The 23,897-nt window shown below is 38.9% G+C and overlaps 1 protein-coding gene across 1 annotated transcript in view; it reads left to right on the forward strand.

The window, feature by feature from the left end:
• The window catches only part of LOC145690839 (uncharacterized), a 55,201-nt gene extending 34,468 nt beyond the window's left edge, over positions 1–20,733 (forward strand). The window contains exons 7-9 of the mRNA XM_081766184.1: positions 3,004–3,148; positions 13,907–14,021; positions 20,159–20,733. Of these exons, the coding sequence (XP_081622310.1) occupies positions 3,004–3,148; positions 13,907–14,021; positions 20,159–20,314 (416 nt within the window). The 3' untranslated portion in view covers positions 20,315–20,733. The remainder of the gene's footprint in view (positions 1–3,003; positions 3,149–13,906; positions 14,022–20,158) is intronic.
• The last annotated feature ends 3,164 nt before the right edge of the window (positions 20,734–23,897 follow it).

Genomic DNA, 23,897 nt, shown 5'->3' on the forward strand with positions numbered 1-23,897 from the left:
TAATGCACTTGTTGCATTTTTGATTGAGTCAATTGAAGTCAACTTTTCTCCAGATTTCTCGAAAGAAGTCATCACACCTGGTAGAAATCCAAAATTAGATTGAATGTGCACAAGCTTACCTTGAATTTCAGGATTGAACCAGTATTTCTTGTGCAGTTCGAATCGCGGAAGCTTCGGAAGAGTCGAAAGAGTCTATCGTTTTCTTCACAGCTTCGAAGTTTTGATTTACAGGCTTCTAGCCACGTTCTCCACCTGGTAAGAACGGGGCTAGGTGGTAGAGAAAGTTCAGGATGCTCCGACTTAAAAGCAGCTACACGTGGTCGGGCCTTACTGAACACTTTCTTTACACTTCCTATGAGTTTATCAACATCAGGAAACTGCACACGTATCTCTTCAGCCACTCTGTGGCAACCATGCGCGAGGCACGTAGTGTGAATCATTTTCGAATATAGCGCCTGCAGTGAGTTCGCTGCTTTTACCATATACGGTGCAGAATCGGTTACAAAGAGCAGCACGTTTTCGTAAAGGACGCCATTAGGCCATAAGAGATGCGTTGATTTATCAAATAACTTACTGATCGTGGAATAATTGACCTTTTCCAGAACTTCGCAATTCAAAAGAAATGTTTTACCCGGCCCACCCTCCTGCATCACTCCAACAACATTCACTACATTTCGTCCCTCCGAATCACACGTTTCACCCATGGACACCGATATTTTCTTTCCGGCCATTTCTTGTCTAATACACTGCATTGTTTTCTCGTAAAGTTTGTTCACGTAATTCTTCCTTAATGTCGAAGAATCGGGGAGGGGTTTACACAAATCTTAGGAAAAAACAGAATGATTTTTGGATGTACCACACTGCGGGAGAAGTTGTTGCGTGGCGTTTGCCTCTCGTTTCGCACCTAACTTAAGTCCCCATGTGTGTTTGTCCCTTGAAATATGCTGTTCAACGGTAAATTTTCTTTCGGCTGAAACTGACGTATCACACGCCTTGCAGTAGAGAACACTTCCATCTGCTGTAAATACTTTTTCAGCTCCAAATTCACTCACAAATCGTTTAAGCTTGGAAGCACTACTCTCTTTTATCTTCGGCATTTTAACCAGATAAACTGCAGAATTAGACGTCTACTGACAGCTCACCAAAACAGTGAATGCCAAGGTCACTGAACTCTCGCGCCTTGGCTTCATGTGACTAATCGCCAGAAACTGCAGTCTGCGGACATTGCCCACGCCTGCTCCAACGAATCTTCGAACTAAAATCGTGTAGGCGGAAGCATTCTGCTTCAATTTATTGTTTTTTATAAGAAAAATGAGAATTATGCAGTTAAAAGTAAGAATAAATACTAAATATGCACGTAAAATGCCCAAAAACTTTAAAAAATGCACTTATACACAGAAATGGGCAAAAAATGCACAAACAAGTTTGTCTTAAATTACTTCTTTTTAATAAAACAGGATTTATAACACAATGAGCAATGTGTATAATAATCCAGAAAAAAGATGCAAAATCATCAAGATCCTAACCCTAGTAATAAGCTTCTTTAATTTCCCGTTCAGTTGCTGTTTCTGCTTTTTCGATCAAACCTGAATTAGCAATGTTAAGGTTATTTTTTTTTTTGAGATGTGATGCCAATCCAGATAACTGTTGTAAGCTACGAGATTTGGAATTGCGAGTGTGCTCAGCGATTCTGATGTAAATATTCCTTTTTGTTTGACCTATATATATTTGGTCACATTGACATTTAACCCTATAGACGCCACTACTTTGTTGGAGGTCAGTAAAAAAGATTTAAAATTTGTAATATATTTTTCTATAGGTTTAGGAGGAACTTTGGAGACCTTGATGTTATATTTATGCAATGCCTTCTTAATTTTTGCCGAAATATGTGGAACCAGAGGGACACCAATCCATTTGTCTTCTTTGGCATTTTTTGGGGGCGCGGTGGCTCAGTGGTAGAGCGTTCACCTCCGGTGCTTGGTTCGATCCCAGCTCGCGCCGTGTGGACTTTGTGGTGGACAAACACCGTGCTCGTGGGTTTTCTCGGGGTTCTCCCGTTTCCTCCCACTTTCTTCATTACACCATTTCACTCATTTCTCATCATCACCGTCTCCTATAGCCTAACTGGCATAACCTTGGGACGTAAAACTTAAAGATTTCATTTCATTTTCTTCGGCATTTGTTGTTGGCCGATGGTGGGTGCCGTCGATCTCCCGTTGTACCTGTTTGTACCACTTCAGTAATAAAGACTTTTGATAGCCATTTTGTTGTCCAATTTTAATTAAATATTGAATTTCTTGGTTGAGGTCACCAGGAAGATCAGAAAGTAGAGGAGCTCTCCTGAAAAAGTTTTTCCAGATATTCAGTTTCTGAAGTCATAAAGAGATGACTTAAAATGAATATACTTGGTACCAGCAGAAGGTTTACGACATACTGAAGTAACAAACTTATTGGCTTGTCGTTTTATGGTAATATCAAGGAAGTTAAGAGCTCCATTTTCTTCAAATTCCATCGTGAATTTGATTCTGGGATGTATCTGATTAAATTCATCAAATAATTTCTTTAAATCCAGATATTCCTTGTACAGAATTAAGGTATCATCGGCATATCGAAAATACCTGATATGAGGAAATTTTGGGAGAATGTTGTTTTCGAACATGTCCAATACCAGGTTCGAAGTATTGGAGAAAGAGTATTGCCCATGGCCAATCGATTTTCCTAAGGAAAGATGGTATCTTCAAATTGGAATTTCTAAAGCAAAAAATCTATTAGTTGAAAGACTAGTTGAATTTCGTATGGGTTTACTTTCAGTTTAAGTAAAATTTTAGAAATTTTTGATGGTTTAAATCCTTTGTGAAGTGTGCCTAGGCTGACGATGAAGACGACGTTCTTCGAAAGTACTTCCTAGAGATAAGGTTTGTTTCTTGCGATGACGATTAACCTTTTACTTACATTATTTTAAACTATGACGTTTTCCTTCATTTCTTTATTTCCCTTTTTTAGTGGCTGGCCATTTTGCTGACGCGTTAATTAGTCGTCGATGGACTGTGTTATCTGTGCGGAGGTTAATGACAAGTATTGGGCTTTTGGGCCCTGGCATCTTCCTGTTGGTCTTCTGTGCTGTAGATAACTTACTGGCAGCTGTGATGTAAGTATTCGATAGAAGTACACACTTCCTCATAAACCACAGATACTGTAAACTTACTAATAGTATATGAATATGATGCTTAAACAGAATATAGAAGGTAGCGTATACAGAAGGTCGGTCCAAATTTATGGAAACGAAGTGGAACGTCCGCCAGGAACGCTAGAATCGCACAGACAGTAAGCACAGCAGAGCAATCAGAAACCAGTTGTGTGGAGGAATTCGGTAGCAAGTGCTCCAAGTGTAAAAGGCCTCTAAAAGTGACCCCATTCTAGGAAGGGTACATCACTGCTCTTTCCGACATCGGATACAGCTACAGTGCAATTGTGAAACCGTGTTCGTCCAAGGATTTCACCATTTCCAGGAAGGGTATTGCCAGTCTACTCAAACGCAAAAAAAATGCACAGCCAGAGAAAGCGGGTGTGCGCACAGTGGCACGAAAACAACACCGTCCCAAACGTGCAATGAACGTGGTTCGACAAGTGCAGAAGTTGGCGACCCAGGAGAAGCCGCCGCCACAAAGAGACATTGCCTGGAGTGTTAGAAGATCCAAATCAACTGTGCAGAGAATAATCAGCCAGGATTTACTCCTGCAAGTGGAGCATAATGCACGTGTTCACACACTCACCGCCAAACAGATCCGGGAACGCAGGATCCATTGCAAACGGCTCTATGAACGGTATTTAGCGGGTGGCAAATGGAAATATGTGGTCACGCTAGACGAGGCCTGAATCTATTTGTCAAACTCCAAGCAGGTTCGAGCGATTTTACTATCATCCCAAGGATGCCAAGGACCATGCCAATTGGGCTCCGCACGTGCCGTGAAAGTTTTCCCCGTGGCTTCATAGTGGTTGCAGGTTTTTGCCATAAAATTAAACTTCCCCTGCATAGAGTTGCACGAAATGTGAAAATTAACGCAGCATACTATCAACAACATGTTCTGGAAGCATTATTCCGACAGCATATTCCGTCGTTGTATGGTACTGAGGTGTCGAAAGTCTTCATTCATCAAGAGAAAGCAGCCAACCACACGGTTCCTGTGGCATACATGGCCTGCAAAGCGCGTGAAACTGGAATCCATGCTATCCCATATTCAGACATCCCCTCAAGTTCCTGACGCTGCACCAATGGACTTTTGTGCTTTTGTGTGTTTGAAGCGAGCGATTTCCTTACGTCACCCATGCAGATTGACTGGCTTGTGGAAAGTTTGCAAGGAGGAATGGTACAAACTTGATCAGATTTCTCTGAACAGAAGCCTACTCCAATGGAAACTTCGATGTCGGGCTATAGTATGTAGTCAGGGTCGTCATATCGAGCACAACCGCTGGTGGAAATACGGCTTTACGCCCCAGCGTAGGGGACACAAAATCGTTTGCATAAATATGGACCAATCTGCTGTAAAGTACTATGTGCTTTTTGCAAGAGGCCGAGACATGGCGTACTCTCGAGGAGTTATGTAGGCTTTGGACGACGGAGCAATCCTATGATGGCCAGAAAATGTAACATTAGGACTGAAATACATAAAATGCCTTTCTCAACTAAGTTTCAAGCCAATGATTTAATATTCTTTTATTCCACTCTATTACTGGTTAATCCACCGTACTCTATAATATAGCACTGAAATTAGATTCCAAATTAATACTCGTAACACAATTGCATCTGAGAGCTCCTTCGTGGCTAAGCGGTTAGCGTACGCGCCTTTGGCGTGGGAGACCCGGGTTCGATTCCCGGCGGGAGCTCATGTGGTTCGGATTCCACGTTAATCAGTAGGTCCACGTCTCATATAGCCTCGCTGCTGAACGGGACGCTAAACTAAAATCACCTCACCTCACAATTGCATCTGAAAGAACACCACCACTTGAATCCTTGAGAGATCTATTTTACTTCACAGTACGTACTTCAAGCACTTGTCGATAATAACTGTGCGGTTTAACTGGTTGACTGCCATGAGCATCATATGTGGTGCTCACCTTATTTCTCTGTGGGGCCATGAGCACCATATATGATGCTCATGCTTGATATCACAAATTACTAACCTATTCAGGTTCTTGAGCATCATGATGCTCATTGTCACAAATTACTGTGAGACCATGAGCATGACATATAGTGCTCAGCTCCCATTGGTACATTTTCGGGAGAAGCAAAATACCGCGACAAAAATGTGACATGACTATCCATAATCGAGCCAAAGGTAAGAAGAAATGGCCTCCTGGGACCAGTACCCTCAAATCACCTTTTCAGTCAATCGGCTAACAAGAAAAAAATAAGAATTTTGATTTTCAATGAATTTTTATAATTTCAGTTATATTATTATTATTGTTATTACTATTTTTATGTATTTATGTATTTTAGTCCCAGATCCAAGGAAAGGCATTATTTAATAATGTTATGAGATTAAGGAAAACAGGAACGCTAAACGCTGTTGATTTTCACTTGCACTATTTACGAACTTCAACTGGGCTAAGAACCAACTGTCGTATCAGTGATGCTTATGCGCCGTACACTTATTCTCAAGCGGTGAAAAAAAAAATAAATAAATAAATAAATAAAATAAAATAAATAAATAAATAAAAATAGAATGTTATACGTAATACAGGGTGTCTACTGGTCATGAAAGTCATGAAAGTCATGAAAAAGTCATATATTTTGCTTAGTGGTCATGAAAGTCATGAAAAAGTCCTTTATTTATCCAACTGGTCATGAAAATCTGAAATCTCAGAATATATTTTTATACTTCATACTTTTATACCTCATACTGCATGTACTGAAACAATTGTATCAGGTCAGTAATTGTGAGAATTTCCCCCACCAGTTAGTGCTGGCTAACTGGTACTTTACTGTCTTCCTAGCTGCTCCCCATTTCATCTTCTAGTCTCTGTAATATAGTAACAACTTTTTACTGTCCAACTTTCTGATCTGCTATTTCTTTACTTCTAAGAAATGTAAATTGTGTATTTTTGGGCCTTTAGACTTATGCAAATAATATTATTCGTTTGAGTTTGCAGATTTTAAATTTGATGATCTATATTTTTAAAACGAATTTCTTTTATAATTTGTTTTGTCTTTGGGCAGTTCTCTGAGTGCTTAATTTCAAATTTCTGCTAGATGGATAATTATACTCAGAATTAAAACTTCAAATACAGTATAGAGTGATTCACTGGTAAGAGCAGGCCCGTATTTAGGTAAGAGCTATTCCGTGCTCGACCACAAGGCGGCAGAATTTTAGATTCTTTCTTTAAGATTCACAATAAGTGATATTTAAGACTAGCAACCCGCATAGTTCGGATGCACCACTGATGGTAGGGTTTTATTATTACTAATGGTAAATTTTTATCGCCATGGTCATGAAAATTTGAACAAAAAGGTCATGAAAAGTCATGAAAAAGTCATGAATTTACTTTCTGGTATCCCAGTAGACACCCTGTAATAGAAGGAAAACCATTAAACAAAAGGATTGAAAGAATATATTAGGACTTTAAGGTTCTCTTTTAAGCTATACATTTTATTTATGGACAAACACCGTGTGCGTGGGTTTTCTCGGGGTTCTCCCGTTTCCTCCCACTTGCTTCATTGCACCATTTCATTCATTACTCATCATCACCGTCTCCTTTAACCTAACCGGCATAACCGTGGGACGTAAAACTCAAAGATTTCACTTCATTTACATTTTATTTATTTATTATTGTAAATAACGCAATAGCATGAATAATATGATGGTTTCAGGAATTAGATCAATAAAGCTTAAGAAATGTTGACTGAACCAATTTCTTCCACGGTATTTCGTATAGTTGAAAAATATTTCGGGCCACGAAAATTGAAATGCCATAAGCAACGAACACAATTTGCTGAGTTGTAAGAAAAGATGGAAACATATTTTCCGGAATCAAGCACAAGAAAGCTAATGATCAAAACTAATAAAACCTTATTTCATGAACTTCAGTGTTGGCATATGAGAAGTCGCTTTATTTCGCGCAGAAAATCAGTGCCATCTCCAGGACAAGAAAGAAAAAAATGCAGCGTAAAAATTACGTTATGGGCTGAATTTCGGAGTTAAACGTGCAAATATGAAATGGAATGTACTGTGTACATGTGTATGTTAACTGCTACGCTAACCATGGAGAATTAGGTTCTTCCGTACTTGTAGACGAACGCGTGAATATCTGGTACCGCGATCTCCTGAAGACTGGGTACATCCTATAATGTTACATTTTTTTTTTCCATGGCAATAGTATCTTTCAAGACGATAACGCATCTAACAATTCCGCACGATTTGGTTCGAAGAACGTAATACGTACTTCGAGTATCATCCAAAAACGCCCGGATTGGAAACTGATTGAGACTTGTTGGACACCATGGAACAACACACCCAATATATCCAGAAATCTTAGTATTGAAAGACGCACACCAGTAGGGACTAACAACATCTCATTACGTCCCTGTCATGTCGGACTGTTGATGTACGGGAGGTAAAAGAGGGATATAGATGCTGTTGGGTAGTTGGTTATAGTTTAATGATCAGTCGGTATATAAAAATAAGATGTGCATTCGGATTGCGCATGATGTCAGGTAATAGCGGTTTGAAACATCTTGATTCGTACTTGTATGGCCTATAAAAAAGAAGCAAGTCTGTTCAAAACAATTTATTAAACTATTTTTCTTGTAAAGACGTCCAGTTCTTTAAAGCTCTCCCTGCTGGTCTAGTTGCTAGCGTGCGAGCGTCGTTGGTGCACGAGCTCCTAAGTTCGATTCACGGTGACAGAATATTGAAATTTGAACGCATAATGGTAATTAAGATTCGACCTTAAATGGTGCATGTCTCATATAGACCTGGCGGTGAAAGGGGAGGCTAAACTTAAACCAACCAACTAATCCAATCCTGTGCATTCAAATAAAGATATGACACTAGTCGAAAAAAAAAATCTGGCACGCGGGAGAAAATACCTAATTCTAATAGAACTTTCCGCGTAGAATTCAAATATGTAATCAGTTTTTCTCCTCGAAAAAGGGTTATTTTCAGAAATTTGTTATTTACGTGCAGATAATCACATGTAACTTCCACGATAATTACAATATAAACACAGTATACCTCATTGCAATGAAACACACTTTACAATGATGTGTACACCGTGTCGTCATTTTTTTATATGGGGGAAATTCTAGAAGGATTTTGTGGGGAAATTTCCTCCAAAAAATAGTTTATGAGATTTCTTTTTTGAATCATGTCATTATTCATATAGTGATACAGAAATGGGAATCGTACCAAAACATATTTATTTCTACTCAATAAATCATGTTAATTTCATGGCAATCGCATTATTCTATCAAGAGATATAAAAAGTTGTTTATATTACTATATTAAACTAAATTAAACCGCATATGTACTGTACCAAAAAAGTGTTAAGTGTTAACAAATGAACACTTACCTTAACTTAAATGTTTTAGTTGACGACTTTCTTCTGTGTTTGGCTTCTGAAACATCTCTCTTGAGCGTCCAACAGTAATGTGCTAGCATTTGTGAACTTCACTGCCCCTAATATGTCTTCTCCATGGCGGAAATGTCTTGATGAAAACGTTCTCCACTTAACATCACTAATGGCACCGAGATTTTCAGGAAAGAAATCCAGGTAGGAGTCTAGAATATGGACTTTAAAGGACATGTTACAACCCATTTTTGAATGATTGCAGGAAATTACTCACAATTTCAGGGCTTTATGGTTTCATAAAAAAATTCTCTAAACTTTTGAATGAACACCAAGTTGCTTTTTCGACCCGAGTTAAGAGATCTTCAAATTTTTTGTCACGAATCAAACATCATATTTTGGAGCCTACAAAAATCCTTTCCTTGATTTTAGCGTCACTAACCCGATGATTTTTTTCCCTTCAGATAAAATTCTGCATTACTTTAGTCCATTGCCTTAACAAAATTTTTGAAAGCCCTAACTTTATATGAAGAGGAGGTAGAATTATCTTTCAAGGTTCTCCAGTGAGGGATAAACAACATTCTTCTCTCCAGGAGTTAATACACGCTTTGACTATCCTTCTTGATGTAATGTTCCGTTTTGTTCCTGCTGTCCCATTCCTACAGGAAACAACAATATTTCATATAACCAAGCTGCAAACCCATTAACAAAGAAATGACTTAAATCACAGCAAACAATCCACGTGTATTTGCCATACTGAATTCTTTATAACAATATTTTGATGTTTTCATAGGTTTCCTTCATGTTAGGTGCATAAGCCAAAGGCACTGAAGGAAATTCATTGCCACCGTGCAAAAGGACTGCCTTCAGACTAGTTTTTAAAGAGGCAATAAACAATCCCCATTCTGTACGTACATATTCATGTCTGAGTATATCCATGACAGCACAAACGTTGTTACAATAAACTAAATCATTTTCTTTAGAATAGTAGTTTTGAAACTATGCATGACGGTTTCGAAAAGCACACACTTCAGTGACACGATGGAGCAGATTCCAGCCTTTAAATTTTGAAGCAAGAAGTTCTGCCTGTGTTTTGGAGAGTTTTAAATTGCGAAGGTCATCATTTAGTTCACCCTGAGTTATCAGATGGGGCTCGAAAGCAGATTTCGCCCTGCATATGTAGGATCAACTTCCTCTTCATGTTACACTTCAGTAGTTGCCCCAAATACGTAATCTTCATCTACAGTAAGATAAGCTGGAGGTTATGGTACTGGCATTTCTGCATTGTTTGGAACTGGCCTAATTGCTGATGCCAAATTAGAGTATTGCACTGTGTGCTTAGATTTACTGGTTATTCCTTTTATCTGTGTCATACAAATAGTAGCAGTCTGAAGAATGTTCCTTTGGTTCCCTCCAGATCATGAGTACGCCGAAGATCATGTTCCGTTCATCATTTGCCCACCTAGTCAAATGTTTCATGCAAGGACAGCAAATGTAGTGAGAAGCCCAGTTCTTATCTTGGTCTCCTATGCTGTAACGAAAATATAACTGGTAACAGTTCCTCACAATTGGAATGAAACATTGATGTTAACAATATAAATATCAGCTCCCCACATACATAATAGAAATTGTCGGGTCATTTACATACTTCCTTGTATCCTGTACGGTATCACACACGAACCTACACTTCATAAATCACAAAGCAGTACAGTACGCAATCTAACTCAGTGCATCACCACGCAGTACTAACTGTCTTGCCTTCAAAATGATAATGGAATTCAGCGCTTTTAATTTTTTTTGCTGTTCTTTCCAGATTTTTTTTTTAATTGTTGTTCGTAGGTCAAAATTGTAAAAGCAACTAATTTTCCACAGAAAACATGCGTACATTGTGTGTGGTTCTGTGTATTTGTGCTTGTACCTGCGTGTCCGTGTATGTGCCGACAATAATACGTCAAGTACGTTAGATTTCTGTTTTTGCTGAACGCCTTGCATTTAAACCTGTAAATAGAAACAACTATATATATCGGGTGTTGCAAAATAAGTGTTACAACTCTTGGGAGGTGATTCCTGCCACTAAAACAAGAAAAAAAGTTCTCTTGAACTTTCGACTATCGGACATAGTTTCAGATCTACAAGGTGCCGAAAGCGTGGGAAAATGACTTTCGGACACCAATAGTTCGGAAACTATCCAACGTAAAGAGGGCGGATAAAAAATTCCCTGAAGAACTCATACCTGTTGTATTGAATTTTGCATGTTTCACAATCCTACCATGCACGCGCAAGGGATTTTCCAGAGGAACGTAGGGAGTCCCGGATAATCTGCGAAATGAAAATTGGTCTAAATGGGTATGAATTGATACGGTTTCTACCAAGTAATAATAATTCGTTTGTATCAGGTCGATATCTGGAACAAATACAAAATGGCGGACACCTTCATGCCTGTTGTGTGTGGTTGCATAATCGCCAGGTACGGATGCTGGCCAACAGTGACGTTCTGAGTATTAAATGTAGCGAATTTGTACTCAAATGCTCTAGAAAGACATCTGGAGTGTCGGTAGAGAACAACAGATGAAGCAGTATGATTCACATGTGTGGAAACACTTAACGAAAAATGCCCAGAAATACACTCATACCAAGTAAACGTGAGTTGAAAGCGTCGGAAATGTAAGGATTAGCGTCAAGAAAATGAAAGTCATTGCCAATTCGCCGATAATATTCCATCAATCCGATGCAATATGATGTGCACGGTTGTATACCAGTAAGGATGCGACAACTGAGGCCAAGTTGAAATTGTGCAAGGGGACTCACAAAAAAACTGGGTAGACTAAGTTAATGTCACTAGTGGGATCGCATTATCGATATTAAAATGTGGCCAATGCATGCATTGATATCAACATGTCCCACTACTGCTGGGACACCGTCCCACGTGCGAAAAATGGAAAATAACTACTCAGGTCTTGAATCTGAGGCCGTGGGCTCCCAGTAGGATTGGAAACTGCCACCACGCGAGCGAAAGCAAGCGCTCTTGTACAGCCTCCCGACATGCTTGTGTGTTTCATTTTGTTACTCGTACTGCACAGTTGTAAACAATCAGAGCTTTAAGAAGTTTGTTTCTATTTCTCATGTCATTAGATTTTCCATATGTATGGTGTTCCAGCAGTAGTGTTACATGTGCCAAATTGTCTTTGTCTTTTCATGTGTACTGTGTGTTAGATACGAATTTATGGAGGTATTTTTCTATATTTCGAGTACGTCATATGACCAGAAGACATGGGACATGTTACAAGTTTGTTATTTTCACGATTAAGAGATTTCTTTCCATATGCGTCGACTGTGGGACGATGTTCCAAACAAACAGGGACATTGATACAATTGTGTCCTAGTTACGTTCTATCAAAAAGTGCACCAGATGTAATAGCAGAATGTACAACGTTATTTTCCTAGTTTTCGCAGTTGGGACGGTGTCCCAGCAGTAGTGGGACAAGTTGACATTTGTCCATTACCTACAAGTTGATATGAACACACAAATTGGCCACATTTCAATATAGATCATGTGATCCCACTAGTGACATTCATTTAGTTTACCCAGTTTCTTTGTGAGTCCCCTTGCACAATTTCAACTTGGCCTCAGTTGTTGCATCTTTATTGGTATGCAACCGTGCACATCATATTGCATCGGATTGATGGAATATTATTGGTGAATCGGCAATGGCTTTCATTTTCTTGACGCTATTCATTTCTGACGCTTTGAACTCACGTTTACTTAGTATGAGTGCATTTCTGGGCATTTTTCGTTACATGTTTCCACACATGTGAATCATCCTGTTTCATCTGTTGTTCTCTACCGACACTCCAGATGTCTTTCTAGAGCATTTGAGAACAAATTCGCTACACTTAATACTCAAAACGTTACTGTTGGTCAGCATCCGTACCTGGCAATTATGCAACGACACACCACGGGCATGAAGGTGTCTGTCATTTTGTATTTGTTCCAGATATCGACTTAATACAAACGAATTATTGTTACCTGGTAGAAACCGTATCAATTCATACCCATTTAGACCAATTTTCATTTCGCAGATTATCCGGGACTCCCTACGTTCCTCTGGAAAATCCCTTGCGCGTGCATGGTAGGATTGTGAAACATGCAAAATTCAATACAGCAGGTATGAGTTCTTCAGGGAATTTTTTACCCGCCCTTTCTACGTTGGATAGTTTCCGAATTATTGGCGTCCGAAAGTCATTTTCCCACGCTTTCGGCACCATGTAGATCTGAAACTATGTCCGATAGTCGAAAGTTCAAGAGAACTTTTTTTTTCTTGTCTCAGTGGCAGGAGTCACCTTCCAAGAGTTTTAACACTTATTTTGCAACACCCGATATATATCTTTACACAGAATAGCGCAATTCACATGAAATTAGCATGATTTATTGAGTAGACATAAATCTATTTTTAGTGCAATTCCCGTTTCTGTATCACTATATGAATAGTAACATGAGACAAAAAAAATTTATAAACTACTTTTTGGAGAGAATTTCCCCAAAAAATCCCTCTAGAATTTCCCTGATATAAAAAATGGCGACATGGTGTATACATCATTGTGAAATGTGTTTCATTACGAATCCAATGTGGTATCAACCGTGCTTTTATTGTAATTATCGTGGAAGTTACATGTGATTATCTGTACGTAAATAACAAATTTCTGAAAATAACCCTTTTTCGAGGTCACGTGAGTGTCACGGAAAAATGGTGGGTGGTGGAGAAAAACTGATTATATATTTGAATTCTACGTGAAAAGTTCTGTTAGAATCAAGTATTCTAATGTCTGTGCCAAAATCTTGTTGACTAGTGTAATTAGTTAAAGATGATTTCGTCTCTTTCCATTTAATTCCATTAACGATAAAAAGTTCAAAGCTCTTCTGGTAGGAATACGAAACTTTTCTTTCATGCTCGTTTTCCCTGTCTTTTCTCTTTCCTTTGTTCCTTTTTTATTTGATATTGATGTGAAATAATGGGATGAGTCCATACCATCTGAAAGAATACATCGTATTCCTTCAGCAACGGAAGAGAAGTGAAGAAAACTGGAAAATACGTACTTAAATTTTAAAAGAATTACACAATTTGTAATTCAACCAAGAAATAGTTAAATATATAAGTGGCACTATAATTCTTGTAGCTAAATTGACTGGTTTAAAACATACTTATGACGAAAATCATATAATAGTCCTTAAGGACAAATTCATTATTTATACGACGTAAGACCAATAACGTGACTTTGTATTAAATAAAAAGTTGGGTTTGATCCAGTTACTGATGTAATGTTATTATTTTTATCATTCAAGGTTAGTTTCAATATCTATGGGTCTCTGTGCCTGCAACTCTGCAGGACATCTGAGCAACCATGCTGAGATAGCACCCAATCACGCAGGAGTTACATTCGCTATATCCAATACACTGGTAAGTTTATACACTTTTTGTTTTCGAGGTACACGAATTGGGACTATTTCAGAAGTATATATATATATATATTTTAATGACAAGTGAATTATAGCTCGAAAGTTTATCGTTTCTGTTTAGTTCTTCTCGATCTTCTGTAGCAGGTGTCCGGATAAATATCTACAAATAGGAACTTAAAATATCCCAGCTACCAATTGTGATAACAGGGTGTCTATCGGTCACGAAAGTCATGAAAAAGTCACGAAATTTGTCTTTTGGGTTACGGTTTTTTTTTTTTTTTTTTTTTTTTTTTTTTTTTTGCGTGTGTACAAATGTAAGTAGAAACTGGAAAATTTTGTTCTATAAAATGTCAAAATTCACCACTAAAATGTCTATGGTCGGCTTCAGACGACCAAATCGCAAGCAAAGCACGCTTCTATCGCATGCGTGAAGATTTGGTCCAATTCGCTCTTGAGAATGTTACTAAATTTTATGGTTTGGGGAAGAATAGGTCAGGAGAAAGTCACGAAATTTCATGTTGGAATTTTAGTAGACCCTGGATAAGATCATTACGTTTCAATGTTTAGAAAGAAATGAAACTTTCCAGTTGAACATCCCAAAATGATGTCGTTTAGCCTAAGAGAGATGGTTGATTAAGGCAAGTGAATGCTGATGGAAGAATTGTTGGAATGAGAATGTGGAAGGAAAGAAGTACCCCGAGAAAACTCATGGACACGATGTTGTCCACTACAAACTTATTTGATCGGGGATCGAACCAGGGACATTACAAACCATTTCTCGACCACTGAGCCACCGTGCTTCCCAGTATTTAGAAAGAAACTCAAGTTCATCGCCAACAGGTGAAAGATTGCAACACTAAAATTGCATGCGCTCTGCATTTGTGCACAAGTAAAATAGCGTCAGGAACTTGAATGCTGACTTTGATTTGCTGAATTCTAACATGTTATCTAAGAACGAACTAAGCACCCAAATTAGAAAATCCAGGTAAATGTAACGATTACCTGGTGCTCATTATAACGTTTTGCGAAAACTAATGAGAAAAAAGCATACCTTCGTAAAACAGATGATTCACTTTACCTGGTGGCTGCATTACTGATGGACATCGAACTTGATTCTCAGCTTTCTTAAAATTATGAAACTGCCACATACCTTGGTTTTGCAAAACATGTCTCTTGTCATAGTAGAGAAAAATTAAAACAACAACACGGACAGTAACCAAGATACGTCATTCCATTGTTCCGTCTGATAAGTAATTGTTTAGAAACGGTTGTTTGCTAGAGCAGGAAAGTAGTGGTGAGGAACAAGTAATGCAGCGGAGTTCGGAAGCTTTTCGACGTAACCCACAGCTTGGTATGTTTTTCTATCTAAAGAGAAAAGAGAGAGAGAAAGAAAGCGGACGACTCTATTACTGTTGGGTACACACTTTAATTTCTTATTGATATTTATCTAGGCACCCTGCATATTGTAAAGATTTTTAAGAGTAGAGTTAAAAGGTAGTACACGGGAGTTTGGACTTCTCCATCACCTTATATATTATAAAGTTTCCTCTTGTATATAATAAATATTACAAATGAGTATAAGTTCCTGTAATTATTCGGAGGTTTGTTGATGAACTTATAGTAGCCCAATGACCATGCATGTTAGGGTTTGTTGGATGGGTTCCTCTCAGTGATCATGCATTTTAGAGAGGAGGATGAGGAACTCTCAATGACCGAGCATCTTATAGAGCAGTGCTATTCATCCGGGGGTACGCGAAGATGTTTTTGAGCGTATGTAATGCTAAAATAAGTATATTTCCAATATTTATTGAATGACCATAGTTGAAGAAAATTTTGAAATTTCCCATGTTGATTGTTTCGGATGTACTTTATCCCCCTGTAAATAGTCTTTTGATAGGCACACTGATTTCTCTTTTCTTGGGACTATTTGTCCCCCTTCCTAATCAATAGAACATGCGTATCAATAGTTTAATAAGTTCATTTCGATTTAGTTTCTTTTCAACAGCATCAGGGTACACAGTTGGATGGGGAACTGTGTCCAGCGGTACGCGAGAAAAAAAAGGTTAAATAGCACTGTTATAAAGTATAGGAATGGTACGTCCGAATGACCAAGCGTCTTAGAGAGTTAGTGGTTTGATCAACCGGGTGAAATTAATGTCTTCTGTGGTGTCCTGTCGCCTTTTTATGCAGAAATGTTGCTGACAGCTTCCTGCGTCACTTGTCGAATGTTGGCGATGGTGGATGGCGTCTTCCTCGTGGTTGTCGCCTGAAGTGTGTTACAGCCAGCACACGGTGTAGAAACACGTGGAACCTTAGAATATATAAAAGTTTCATCTGTTTCCATGAATCACTTTCCGAAGTTCGTCCACATCATTTGGAATCTCTTTAGGGTAGAAATCACGGAAACGGACAGAAGTTGTCGGTTTATTACATGATACGTAAGGATCTGGTAACTAGATGTGACTTCGTAATACATCTCATTTTGTTAGTTGAAAAATTAGTTAGCACCACATTTGAATCATAATTGATGGTATCTCCGCTCCATTTAGCACAGATTCCTATCTTTATCCTTATTTTGTTTTCGATTTCAGTGAATAAGGACATCAGGAAAGGAATATGAGGTGCTACGTAAGTACGACATTGATAGCCAATAGTAACTGAAGCCATTCTTTTTGCCAATAGAATTAATATAATTAAAACCTGTATATTTCCTCTTTCGAAGGACTACAAAACACTGTGCAACAAAGGGGAAAACTAATGTTCTCAACGTTGCATGATGTACGTCTGGAACTAGAAATTCCGTGAATAGGCTGACAAGTGAAGACTCAACGATGAAGTGTTAGCACAGAGATGCAAATAACCACTCGCCCCGGGTGAGTGGTTCATCAGTGCGGGCGAGTACTTAATATCATACCAAAGATAAGTAAATGGTTTCTGTTGTGGAATGTGGGCTAGTAAATTTTTATTGCTTATTTGCATCCCTGTGTTAGCAGGTTCTTACGGAGTTAGACTGTGATATTCGGGTTAGTTGTGCACCGGTATATTGGGTTGCTGAAATTAAACATTCCTGGATCTCTAACAACTATTCAAAATAATCTGATATTCATGAGGACATGCAATCATAACCTGTTTCAATGCTACTAAGCCTTTTAGTGAAACAGTACAAAAAAGGACCGGCACTAACAGATATTGATCAACGAAATACTTCGAATATCAAAATTAGCGTTCTACAACGCGTACCATTCCAAAAGACAAAGTGTCGGTTGGTCAAGTGTACAAGCTACGAACGATAAAAGAGTGGTTTGTTTCTCGAAGTTTAGCGTTCAGGCTGTATGAGATGTGTACCTAGAGACCATAGTGCGTTCAGACTATCCCACTGGGACCACGTGTACCAAAGGCGCACGCGGTAGCCACTAGATCAACGATGAGGGCTGGTCGAGGATTGGGTTAAGAAATTCAGCTGACATTGGAGAAGATTGTATATGCCCACACGACCATGAAAAGTATGAATAAATGGCATAATGAAGAACCTGTTTCGTGGATGGAAAGATGAAAGTACACGAGAACTTGCTTGCGAAGTGTACCTTTTACGATATAAGAAAGAGTTGAGTGTGAGGAGGACGCGTTACAGATGGTCCCTCCTGAATTTACAAATCAGAGTGAGTACCGGAGAGATGTATATTGTGATGGCCAAAACAAAATTTTGGTTAGACTAAATTGGTGAATCTCTAGATCCAACTTAGACGGAAATCGTGCTAAGTCAGGATATTGATCACGGCCTTAAGTATCGATTGACTTGTTTTTTGAGAATTGTGTGAGGAACAAAATGTAACTGCCGAAGTTTATTATTATTTTCAAGACTAATATTCCCAATTGAATGATGTGCTTAAGCAAATTACTTATGACAACATTAGCGCATCGATCGAGACACTGATTCTTTCACCTGATTTACCGCCATGCGTAGGGGGTGCGGTGGCTCAGTGGTAGAGCACTTACCTCGTGCGTGGAGTCCTTGGTTCGATCCTCCGCCAAGTAAGTTGTGGTAGACATCACGTCCATGAGTTTTCTCGGAGTACTTCCGTTTCCTCTCACATTGTCATTCCACCAATTCTTCTATCGTCATTCACTTGCCTTAATCATCGTCTCCCTTAGATTAAAGGGTATAATCGTGAGACGTTAAACTGAAAGATTTCATTTCATTTACAACCGTGCAATTTTTACAGTTTTGACTTTGTGAAGTGTCAACGAAATGGCAGTGGATACTGTAGCTCTGATGGCTGAAAAATGCAATCCAGAACCTGTGATGGTGGGTCGAGGTGGCCTCTTGCTTATATGAGCACTATTCATAAGCGCCAGCAGCGTCTCATATAGGCGAACACTAGTAATAAAATTACATTTATTTTATGTTTTACGCAAAACTGGAGTTTAAAGGACGAGGCATACTATTAACTAGAGTTCCGGACCATGGCCGTGGAGTTAACAGGTTCATAGACCATTATGCAAAATCACCCATCATAATATAGGGCACTTCCCACCACACCATCTTTCCTCTAAGGGAGATGGATTACTAAAGTATTTATACATCACAGGCCCCGGTTTTTATACCTAGTCTTACCATAAATACTGTCCCAACTTTTGAGGGTGGTTCTACTTCCACCCGTACAAGCAAACGACGTCAAGAGCGGTATCGTAAAGCGTGAGTTATTGCTGGATGAGCTGAAGAAGTGTAAAGATGTCCGTTGTAAGTGTTCGAGATGGAATGGGGCGAGTATGAAAGTCGTGTGACCGTGGTAGCGTTGCACAAGGTAGGCAAATCACCAGGGGAGATTTTCAAAACCATCCAGAAGCTATCCAACGCCTTGTTGAGGCTGAAACTGTGAAAAATTGTCCGCGGCAAAGAAGGCCACTCACAGTACGAAAATGAAACTTGGAAAAGCAGTGTCGGTGCATGTCCGACAAAATTCAGTAAGGAAACAGTCAGTTACGGCTCGTGAGCTGAAGATATCGAAAATGTCTATCTTACACGTTAAACAGTGACCTGGGACTCCATGCTTACAAAGAACGCAAAGGATACCTCCTGGCAAGTGAACTGAAATGCCATAGGCTCGTGAAAGCAAAGCGCTTACTTAAGCGTTACGCCACAACTAGGCACCGTCGAATCCTTGTCACTGATCAAAAGATTTTCAGTGTTTAGGAGACCTTCAATGCTCAAAATGACAGGTATATGGCACATATTCTAGAGAAGCTGGTGATGGGCTCCAAGGACCAGAGGGGTCAGCATCCTGCCTCAGTCATGGTGTGGTGAGGTGTTAGCTACGAGAGCACAACGAAGCTCCTTTCTGTGAAAAGGGGATCAAAACGTCAGCCAAAGTGTACCAGGAAACAGTGCTTGAGAGACTAGTCAAGAATCTCACCAACACCCTCTTTTATGTACAGAACTGAAGCTTCCAGCACATAAGGCACGGACAACCCAGCAGCGGCTGGAGGCAAATCTTTAAACTGCATTTCCACTTCAGATTGGCCTTCTCCAAGTCCAGACCTAAACCATTGGACTAATATTGAAAGCTTAAAGTGGTCTTTTCGGAAGGCAACTGGAGATTTTTCAGTTGACGTGTTGCGTAATGCAATTGATGACTAGCCACAAAGACTTAAGAACTATTTGCAAGCTAATGATGGCCATTTTGAATAATTATTTGTGATTTTGGTTGATAATGCATCCATGTAACTCATGTTATTAGTATATAAAAATATCTCTAACCATTTTGTGTCAGTGTACTTGAAACTTTTGGGATAGTATTTGTGGTAAGACTAAGTAAACTTAAAGTTTCATTTATATATATATATATATATATATATATATATATATATATAGCTATTCTCCTTTTTTGTTGATTCGAACAGATACTTAACGCAGGTTTGATTCGGCCAACCAAATTTACCAGTCCAATTGAAGAATACTACAGGTCTGGAGACGCCACTATGCAGCGTTCATTGCATTTTCTTTTTAAACTGATATTCTTCGACGAAGAACAAAATTGTGCTAATCCAAATAATGGAAGCTGCTGCTTCTTCCCTTTACTTATATGAAGAAACTTAGTGATACCTTATAGTTGAATTATTATTATTTTTTTTCCATAGGCCACAATTCCTGGTATCCTGTGTGGACCTCTGACGGCAGAATTGGTGACGACCTCCCACGGGAGATGGTTCCCAGTATTTGTGATTGCAGCTGCTGTGAACTTTACGGGTGCTGTGATTTATTACAGTCAAAGTGCAGCGTCACAAGTCCTATGATTCTCCAGCGTTGCTGATATGTGATCATGTGTTGGTTGGATGAATGAACGTTAGTTCTTTTAGAAAGATAAAGGGGAGAACCAGTATCAACATAAGGGCTGTGCTTATTGCTTCGTTTTCTCAGTACAGAGAACCAGAATCTCGTGTTTTTTGATGTAATCAAACAATGTACTGCGTGAATGACGTTGTGTAACAACCTTCGTTGTATGGCGTAGAACAGATTGCATACTCTTCCTATTTTTAAGATAAACGGAAAAAAGAATGAAATATGTACTATGTAAGAGACTTACCCATTATCTTGAATGGAGTATTTGTGATTGTCAATTGTTTATTATGATTTATTTATGATCCTGTCCATGCCAATGGAATTTGTAATGAAAATATGTATTGCAATTCTGAAAAAAATGTTGAAAGCGAAATATTGTGTTTGTTGAGATCATTTCTGTTAAATTATTTTCCAGGGGTGATAGATTGAACTAGTCTATCTTAAGTAACTTAATCATACTATTGGACGTATATTACAGAATTAAGAACTTACTTGTGGGAGTGCTAAAACTTTGTAGAAAGCTACAAACTGTTTCATCGAATCGAATATCTACAGCTGTTTGATCATCACATTGCGTAGCTGGCTCTAAAAGGGATGATGCCATCACATTGCGTAGCTATTTGCAAACGTATCCCGTATAGGCCTCTGGTGGTAGGATTGGTGGCAACCTTTCACGGGAAATGGTTTCTAGTGTTTGTAGCTGCTGTGATTTATTACAGTCAAAGTGCAGCGTCACAAGTCCTATGGATCTCCAGCGTACCTGATGTGTGATAATGCTTTGGGTGGATGAATGAACGTTGATTCTTTCAAAAAGAAAGAAAGAGACAAAGGGAAAACCAGAATCTCTTGTTTAGCTGCCTCCAATTAAGAGATATGTCATATTATATAGCTGCCACTAACTAAGAAAGATGTCATCTCATTGTGTAGCTGCGTTTAACTAAGAGAAATGATGGGGGCTCAGTGGTAGAGCGTTCATCTCCGGTGTTTGGGGTCCCTGGTTCGATCCCAGCTCGCGCAGTGTGGACTGTGGTGGACAAACATCGTGCTCGTGGGTTTTCTCGGGGTTCTCCCACTTTCTTCATTCCACCATTTCATTCATTTCTCATCATCACCGTCTTCTTTAGCCTGATCGGCATAACTGTGGGACGTAAAACTGAAAGATTTTTTTTTATTTTAAGAGACATGATGTCATCACATTGTATAACTGCCTCGAACTAAGAGAGATATCAAATTGCGCAGCTGTCTCCAACTCAGACATGGTGATGTCATCACATTGCGTAGCTGCCTCCAACTGAGGGGGATGATGCCGTCACATTATGTAGCTGCCTCCAAGAGGGATGATGTTATCACATTAAGTAGCTACCTCCAGCTAAAAGAGATGATATCACATGTAGCTGCCTCCAAGTGATGATGCCATCACATTGTGTAGCTTCCTTCAAATGAGATGATGATGATATCACATTGCGTAGCAGACTTCAACTAAGAAAGATAATCTAGCAAGTTTACCAATTGTGGACAGAAGTCGTGGTCCACTGATTGCTTTTAAGCAAATCTTTTATTAAAATTGTGTGAAAATTCACGAAGGCACCCAACATTTGATGGCTCATCACTCGGGAATCAGGAGGCTGCAAACCATAATATTTTGCAAGGTTGTATAGGAACCACGATGGCTTAATGGTAGAGCTCTCACCTCTGATACGTGAATGAACTTTTTGGACGAACATCGTGCGCGTGGGTTTTGTCCTTTTTTCTGTTTCCTCCAATTTTCATCATTCCACAATTTCGTTCATTGTGATCGTCTCCCTTAGTCTCGGACCATAATCGTGGGACATTAAAATAAAAACAATAAAAGTTTGTATATGTGGTCAAAGTCTACTACCATACCAAGATTCATCCGGATCGGTTGAATTCATATGGTATGCAGTGGAGGATGAAAATACATACAGATTAAATATATGAATCCTTGATACACTCACAATGTCTTGGAGATAGCTTTGCAATATGGTGATAAAACTTCATTAGTTTTTCCAGCTACGCCGAAGAAATTGATAGTGATTCAACGGAATTGTTTATAACTTTCTACAGAAGTTAGGACTTTTACAGTTAAATTTTTAATTCTATATTAAGTTGTAGATCTGCGTCTTATATAGCCTTGATGTTGAAAAAGGACGGCCCTGGTACTTAGTTATTGTATTTGATGGGCTAATTATTCCTTTTTTCGCCTTTAATTGTATAGGGGCGCCTTCGATAGAACAAACAAGGATGTAATATTGCACCAAGGACGCTGTAGATATATTAATTATTCCTTTTGTTGCTCCTGATTGTATAGGGGGGCCTTCGATAGAAAAACAAGGATCTCCTCAGCTACCGCGCACGAAACAGACCCCGAAAAGACTAGAATACTCGCAGACATCCGTGAAAAATTACCAATTCAACACCACAGAAAAGAATTTATGAATGTTTGGACAATATCATTTGCAAAATTGAGCCGATTCCATCAGCCTGAACTGAAGAAGCATCGTGCAATAGAGGATGCATTCTGGAAGGTAACTTTTCTCAGGACATTAGTTACATTTTAAAAGAATACCATGTCAATCCGGAGCGACTACAACTGCAGATGCAACAGTTACTCACCACTATTCCCACTTGAAAAAATCTGAGAGACCTGCTTGAGAACTTCAAGAAACTGTGTAAAGAAACAACAGAGTTGTTTCCTGAAGTGTTGAAAGTCCTTCGTCTCCTGCTTGTCATCCCGGCGACATCTGTAACTGCCGAGAGAAGTTTCTCAATGTTGCGGCGTCTCAAAACTTATCTGAAGTCCACAGTGATCCAGACAAGACTGAACCATTTTGCAGTTCTTAATGCATACCCAGCCAGGCTTGACTCACTGGACGTGAAGGAACTCTGTAGAGAATTCACAAATAGCTCCTACCGTGCAACTGTCTTCGGAAAAGTGTGAATTCTGCTCTTTGAAGTGCGTAGTTTTTGTGTCGAAATGAGCTATAGGATCACAGTGGCTTTTTTTTTTTTTTTTTTTTTTTTTACTTTGAACATTTAATCAAATTGAAACTATATTATTCCGTTTTTGTTAAATATATTAAAAGTTGGATGTTACGTACGCAAGGGCTCAAAAAACGGCTTTAAAAAAAGTTTTTTTTCCAACGCTTTTATGCCTGTCAAATTTTGAACTTTTTTTTTTATTTCAAATTTAATGAAGAAAGCACTTTCCACCTTTGTTCCCCATTATAAGAAGAAAAAGAGACTTAATTACTGCATTCTGAGGAAAAATAAATATGAGAGGTTCAACAATCAAGAATAATCGATCACTCATAAGAAAAAGAAGGGCAAATATATTAACCCTTTGGGAACTTTTGGTACAGATCTGAACCATGGCATCGACCTTTGGAATTCGCTTTATAAATCTCTAGTAAAGCTTTTCACACCGTGTTTTTTGCATTCATTCAAGCAGGGAAGCATCAAAGAATGTGTTATGGGCATTTTGCAGTCACGCTTGCGATGGCTGGGGACAGTGACGTC

Source organism: Thermobia domestica, chromosome 7 (genome assembly GCF_964235325.1).
Source record: "Thermobia domestica chromosome 7, izTheDome1.hap1.1, whole genome shotgun sequence".
NCBI lineage: Eukaryota > Metazoa > Arthropoda > Insecta > Zygentoma > Lepismatidae > Thermobia > Thermobia domestica.